The sequence below is a fragment of the Lontra canadensis genome, unplaced genomic scaffold, assembly GCF_010015895.1.
Source record: "Lontra canadensis isolate GAN:19392208 unplaced genomic scaffold, GSC_riverotter_1.0 scaffold61, whole genome shotgun sequence".
NCBI classification, from domain to species: domain Eukaryota; kingdom Metazoa; phylum Chordata; class Mammalia; order Carnivora; family Mustelidae; genus Lontra; species Lontra canadensis.
In genome coordinates this window covers 8,897,500-8,904,861 of record NW_022631055.1, presented here as the reverse complement: position 1 = coordinate 8,904,861, position 7,362 = coordinate 8,897,500, and the positions used below count along the sequence as shown (strand labels likewise).

Here is a 7,362-nt window from a genome sequence, read left to right as displayed (position 1 = left end):
GCAGACCTGAGGTGCTCAAGACAACCAAGAGCAATTTGTCCTGATGGTGAGGGTGGGCTGCAGGACTGGGAAGCTAGAGAGGGATATGGCTTCTGGGATAGGTCTCTGCTGTGTGACTCTACCCTCAAATATTTAGTAGACCTGACCAAAGAATGTCAGGTGTGCATGGATTTCTTCTGCAGACTGCCAAGAGCCAAGTTCTGGAGAAGGACAGCAATAAAAATGCATGAGTCCCAAGAAAGAAGGCAGCTGTGGGAATGGAAGACCCAGGGCAAGCAGGGGAAAGACATAACAAGGACAATGTCATCACAGTTGGGCCTCTGTTGGCAGCTGGATCAAAACCTGGAGTTCCTATCTCTAGGAACAAGAGCAGCCCACAAGTGCAGGCATTCATCCTTGTGGGAAGTTCTGAAAGGCAAGGTGTGCTTCAGAAAGACCTACCTCAGCAATTTTTCCTTCTCTCCTCCTACACATTAATTCCCTTCTGCACATAACCACACTCTTGTTTGTCTTTTCTAACAAATGAACAAACCCTCTGTTGGCCACACACCTCTTCCCCTTTCTGGTGCTACTTCTCCCATTCACAGTAAAATTTTGAAAGTTGAATACAGTTGATATTTCAACAGGCTGGCTGACCTTGACTCACTCTACTTGTGCTTCTGTCCCCAGCATGCCACTGAAATTGCTCTTGTCAAGGTCACCTATAACTTCCATGTTCCCCAAGCCCATGGTCATTCTTGTTCCCATCTGGCTGGATCTCTTAGATCCCAGCCAACACAGCTGATTCCTCCCTCTTCCTTCCAACACTTTCTTCTCTTGCCTGCTTTTCCTCCTCCTTCATAGACGATTCCTGTCTCCTTTGCTAGCTCTGCTTTCTTTAGATCCTGAAGCGTTGGTTTATCCTAGGGTTAATCCTGAGAGCCTTCTCTTCCTTTTCCACACCCTAAATCCCTATCCAATCTAAATGCTGATGATTTCCAGCTATATGACTTTATTTTGTATTTCCACTTAGCCATTTAATGGAAATCTGAAAATTAAGATGTCCAAAATCATACAAAAAAGGAAGCAAAGATAAACAATGGGAAAAGGCTATGTCTTCAACAGATGGTGTTGGAGAAACTGGATAGCTACAAGCAAAAGAATGAAACTAGACCACTTTCTTACACTACAAACAAAAATGAACTCAAAATGGATTAAACACCCAAATGGGACACCTGAAACCATAAAACTCCTAGAAGAAAACATAGGCAAGAATCTCTGACATCAGCTGTAGAAACATTTTTCTAACTATGTCTCCTTTGGTAAGGGAAACAAAAGAAAAATTAAACTATTGAGACTATATCAAAATAAAAAGCTTTTGCACAGTGAAGGAAACCATCAACAAAACAAAAAGAAAACTTACTAAATGGAAGAAGATATTTGTGAATGACATATTTGATGAGGTGTTAATATTCAAAAAATATAAAGAACTTCTATAACTCAATACAAAGAAAACAAATAATCCAATTTAAAAATGGGTAGAAGACATGATAGACATTTTCTCAAAAAAGACATCCAGATGGCCAACAGACACATGAGAAGATGCTCAACATCACTCATCATCAGGGAAGTGCAAATCAAAACCATAAAGAGATACCATTTCATACCTATCAGAATGGCTAGTATTAAAAAGACAAGAAATAGCAAATGTTGGTGAGGATGTGGAGAAAAAAGAACTCCAGTGCAGCGGGTGGGAATGCAAGCTAGTGCAGCCACTGTGGAAAACAGTATGGATAGTCCTCAAAAAATTAAAAATAGAATTACCGTATTATCTAGTAATTCCACTTCTGGGTATTTACCTTAGGAATTTGGAAACACTAATTCCAAGAGATATATGCACACCTATGTTTATTGCAGCATTATTTGCAAGAGCCAAGGTATGGAAACAACCCAAGTCTCCATCCATAGATGAATGGATAGGGAAGATGTGGTATATATATACAATGAAGTACTACTCAGCCATAAGAAAAAATGAAATCTTGCCATTTGCAACAACATGGATGGATCTAGATGGTATAATACTAAGTGAAATAAGTCAGTCACAGAAAGACAAATACCATATGATTTCATTCATATGTGGAATTTAAGAAACAAAACAAATGAACACAGAAAAAAAGAGACAAGCAGAAAAACAGTCTCTTAACTAGAGAGAACAAACTGGTGGTTACCAGAGGGGAGGTGGTTGGGGGGATGGGTGAGCTAGATGAAGGGGATCAAGAACACACTTATCTTGGGGCACCTGGGTGGCTCAGTGGGTTAAAGCCTCTGCCTTTGGCTCAGGTCATGATCCCAGGGTCCTGGGATTGAGCCCCGCATCGGGCTCTCTGCTCAGCAAGGAGCCTGCTTCCCTTCCTCTCGCTCTCTGCCTGCCTCTCTGCCAACTTGTGATCTCTGTCAATTAAATATATAAATAAATCTAAAAAAAAAAAAGCGCACTTATCTTGATGAGCAACTAGTATAGAATTGTTTAATCATATTGTACACCTAATATTAACATAACATTCTAAGTTAATAACAGTTGAATTTTTAAAAAATGTCCAAGAGTGAACTCCTTTTTGTGGCATATACTCCCCCGACTCCATTTCTATAAATGATATCACTACTCATCTCGAGCTCCAGCCAAAAATTTGGCTGTCATCTCTATCTACTTCTATCCTTTCCTTTTCACACTAAATCAAACCCACCAGCATGATGGATTTTATCCTCCCTTCAAAAAGTATTTTGAGGGACGCCTGGCTGGCTCAGTTGGTTAAGCGGCTGCCTTCGGCTCGGGTCATGATCCCAGCGTCCTGGGATGGAGTCCCACATCCCGTTCCTTGCTCAGCAGGGAGTCTGTTTCTCCCTCTGCTTCTGCCTGCCACTCTGCCTATGCTCGCTCTCTCTGACAAATACATACAATCTTAAAAAAAAAAAAAAGTATTTTGAATCATTCACTTCTCTCTGCCTCCATCATTATACCTAAGCCAGACCACCATGATCCTAATGGACTATGAAACAGGCTTCTAGCTTTGTTTCTACCTGTGCCCCCATACAATACATTTTCACCTAGAAGCTACAGCCATCTTCTTAGAATGTAAAGCACATCACCTCCCATCACTTTTCATCATTGACTTCCCAAAGAACTTAGAACAAATCCATCTCCCCATATGGCCTGCCAGGCCCCTCACAACTGGTCCAGCCTGCTTCCTGGGATCTGCACCTGCCCCTCCCCCTTGTCCTGTATACACCAGCTACGCAGCTTCCTGAACATGCCAGGTCTGAGGGCCTGGGACTTAATAGAGCTGTCACCTCTGCCCAGAGTGCTCTCCCCTAGATCTCTGCATGGCTGGTTCATTTTTATAACTAGGTCGCCTCTTCAGCAAATCCTTTCCTATCCACCCACTCTCAAATAACCCTTTCTGCCACAACAAAGTCCCTCTGTTTTAGGCTCACTATTTCAGGTATTGCTGTTTTCCCCATGTTTCCTATCTATTTATTTAGTGCCCCTCCCCAACTAGAATGCATATTATCTATTTGCTCACCAGTGTGCCGCCCTGGTCAAGTAACTGCACAGAACTGTCAACTGAATGAAAGAATGAATCACAGTCCGTGTAGGTACTCATGACAAAAAATTAGGAAAGAACCCTCATATTTTCTCCAGTCCTTCTTGGAAACTGAAGGATAAGGGTGAACGCAGTCACCCAGGGAAGCATCATGAGGTCCGTGCTTGTCTCTAAAACACGTTGTGTCTTAGTCTGTTAGGGCTGCCATAAACTGGATAGTTTATAAACAACAAATATTTCTTTCTCACTGTTCTTGATGGAGGCTGGGAAGTCCAAGACCAAGTCACAGGCAGATCCAGTGTCTGATGAGAGCCCTCTTCTTGGTTCGTAGAGAGTTGTCTTATTGCTGTGTCCTCACATACTAGAAAGAGCAGGGAGATCTCTGGGAACTCTTTTATAAGGGTGCACTAATCCCATTCATGAACCATCCACCCTGAAGACTTAATCACCTTCCAAAAGGTGATACCATCACACTGAGTGTTAGGATTTAACATGAATTTTGGAGAGACACAAACATTCAGTCTACAGCCACGTAAGAGCCCTTAAGGTCAAATTCAGGACTCCCTTGTCTATATTATGTTTTCGAGGACATAGATTCACCTCCATGCTAATGGTTTTTAAAAATGGGGTTGTCGCTGAAAGGTAGTGTTGAAAGGCTGGAGTCAATTACTGGGTACTCACTTGTTGTGCGGTCTTGTGAGATCTTAACCTTAATGTGCCTCAGTTTTCTCATCTGCAAAGTGGAGATAAGTACTTACTCCCAAAGGACTGTGGAGCGAATTAAAAGTTATATTTATGATGCACTCAGAGCAGGGCCTGGCATACAGGAGGTGCTCAGTAATTGTTCGCTCTTTCTTGTCAGGAAAACCAAGCGTGGCAATTCCCTGCAGACTTGGACCATCTCCGCTGCCACTCTAGACTTCGTTCAGCATCTTGAAATTTTGGCCACTGTCTCAGCTTCTCCTGTGATGGCAGAAGATCACAACCTTCACGCACAGGGCTGGCAGATACAGGGCTAACCTCCCGCCACCCCCTGCCCCTGCCTTGAATTCTCCCAGTGTCTTAAAAATCTATACCCTTCTAAGTTACCAGGTGCCAAAGAGTATGAAACCAAGCCCTGAAACACAGAGAATACCAGTCTCTATTTGAATAAACTGAACCAAGAACTTTTGATCTTATGGTCAAATCTACTGCCTCAAAATTGTTCATCTGAAACATTCTGTTAATAAGGGAAATGGTGGTTTGGGGTAGTAATGGCTAGTTAAACTTGTTAAACTTATTTATGTCTAAACTGTTGGAGCAATTCTAGATGGACAGAGTTTTTGTTTAGAGCACATTTATCATGGCATTCAATAGTGATGTTCTCTATGAGACTGAAATTAATAAATCAATCTGGTTAGGAAAAAAAAGAGCTACCCAGGGACTTTTTCAATAAAGGAAGTCTTAATCAAGTTCTAGTTGATCAAGATCAAGTGTAGTTCTAACAGCTAGAAAAATAATTATTCAGGAGGATAGAAAGTACAATAAAAGTAGAACTCAGGGTATATAAAATCAAATTATAGTGTCTATAAAGTCTTACTTATTTTGGTGGCTACGTGCTCCCAGCTGTACATATTCTTATGAAGATTAGCTTGTTCAAAGGAACAAATTGGAAATATTTTTAAAAATAGAGGTATTACATAACTCAGACACAATTCTGAGATCCTAAATATACACTCTTCCTCTGCTGGCTTCTCCACATTCTACATTCATGGGTCATCCTGGCTAATACACTGATAACCTAGTTTTCAACAGAAATGTGCAGGTTCGATTAATTTGATACTCAAGAATTACAACTTTTTAGAAATTTTATATTTTTAAATGTTGTACCAAGTAGATGAAAACAGGAAAAAAATATCCCACATTATCTTCCAAAAATAACACTGAAATTTTATAGAAAAAAAGAATCTCAAAAAACCCCAGATCTACCCAACTGATATTCTACAGTACACACACACTGAATTACACACACACACACACACACACACGCACACGCACACACACACATTGAAATTCTATACGCTGCATTTCACTTGTTGCCGGAGGACATTCTCCAAGTGTCAGCAGAAAGAACATTTACACGTATGACAGAGGCATGTTTGAAACCTTTTATTGAACAGGCAATACATTGTGCAATGGTTAAGGACACAGATGCCTTGTGGAAAAGTTTAAAAATTATTTTTGGAAACAGTCTGTGAATTGATGAACCCGGCTATGTTCCTTCCACTCCTTCGTAGAATGACTATCTTCAGGAAGACGGTTTTATAGCTGCTCTTGGAAACGGCATCCCTGTTTTACCAAAAATGTCATGCCTAATAGTGAACATGAAAGGAGAAGACGGGATCCACAGGCAAGACGAGAACCGGAGACACAGGTTGATCTCAGGTGGAAGCACAGACACACATTCCCCTGAAAGACCTTCTCCTCTGACCTTGCAGGCGCTCCTGACTTAGGCATTCATGGTTCACTGCCACTCTCTTCCTGTCCGAGCCCTCTTTATCAAGGCGATTCTCAAAGCCTCACATTCATACCTTTGGGCACAGGACCTTGTTCCTGGCCCTTTTCAATGGTGTTCTTGTTTTAGGGCACCTCTGGCCCAGGATTGTGGCTGTGTGACTGTCTTTGTTGGCCTGGTTCCTTCCTCTTCCCCAAGTTCGCTCTCCCCTAACTTGATGATAAAATCACTCTTCAGTTTCACAGTTTGTTTGCCTTGATTTACCGGCAGTTTTTGACTCAATGACCCGTCAAGGAAGTGGACATTCTTTAGCAGCAGGCTGTCAGCCTATTTTATAATTTGGGGCATGTCACTCCAAGCTTGAGATTTCTTTCTGGCAAGTTCCATCCAGGACGGCTGATCTGCACTGGCATAACTGGCTCTCTTCAGCTGATGCAATTCCTTCTCCGTCATCACTGCAGACTGAGCTGCTGGAAAGAAGACAAGACAAACAGAAACACGAGAAATGAGTTTGGATTTCCACTTAAGCCTCTTGTGTTTCTTTATAATATACGTCAAGGTCTTAACTGTGGTCTCAAACGTAAAATCCATTAATGCGCAAACATGTAAAGAAGATTTAGGCATAGAATAATTTATATAATAAAAAGTCTTAAGAACAGCAGGCTCAAAAACAGTTCCAGCAACGCAGAGAGGTGAGAGAAACTTCCAGAATAAAACTGTAGGAACTCTGAAGATTGGTTTGCACCACAGTGTGTATATTCTTAACACTGCCAAACTGTATACTGACAAATGGCTAGGATGGTAAATTTTGTCATATGTGTCTTACCACAGGGAAAAATAAATTTAAAGATACAGATACATGTGACAATAGAGATGAATCTTGAAGACACTATGCTTGGTCAAAGAAGCCAGATACAAAAGAATACATATTTTATGACTCCACTTATGAGAAATGTCCCTAAAAGACAAGTCATACGCAGACAGAAAGTAGATTAGCGGTTGCCTAGCCCTGGGGTTGAGGACGGTGAATGACTGTAAATGGGCATGAGATTTCTTTTTAGAGTGAGAGAAGTGTTCTAAAATTGGATTGTGATGATTGTACACGTCAGTAAATATATTCTCATTGTCAATATATACTTGCTGAACCGTACATTTAAAACAGGTGAGTTTTATGGCACCTAAATGACATGTCAGTAAAAGCTGTTTAAAAAATCAATGTGGCAAAGTGATTTGGAAAAAGAAAAGAAAACAAACAAACAAAAAGTGCAGGACCAATCCTGGAAAAGC

General features: G+C 41.1%; 1 protein-coding gene across 6 annotated transcripts in view; it reads right to left on the bottom strand.

Moving 5' to 3' along the window:
• Nucleotides 1-5,713: 5,713 nt before the first annotated feature.
• Nucleotides 5,714-7,362, bottom strand: part of CRACDL (CRACD like) — a 132,348-nt gene continuing 130,699 nt past the window's right edge. For 5 of the 6 annotated variants that reach the window (XM_032877865.1, XM_032877863.1, XM_032877862.1 and 2 more), the window contains exon 10: nt 5,714-6,545. In XM_032877865.1, the coding sequence (XP_032733756.1) occupies nt 6,403-6,545 (143 nt within the window). In that variant the 3' untranslated portion in view covers nt 5,714-6,402. The remainder of the gene's footprint in view (nt 6,546-7,362) is intronic. The other variant, XM_032877867.1, reaches the window with a different exon arrangement.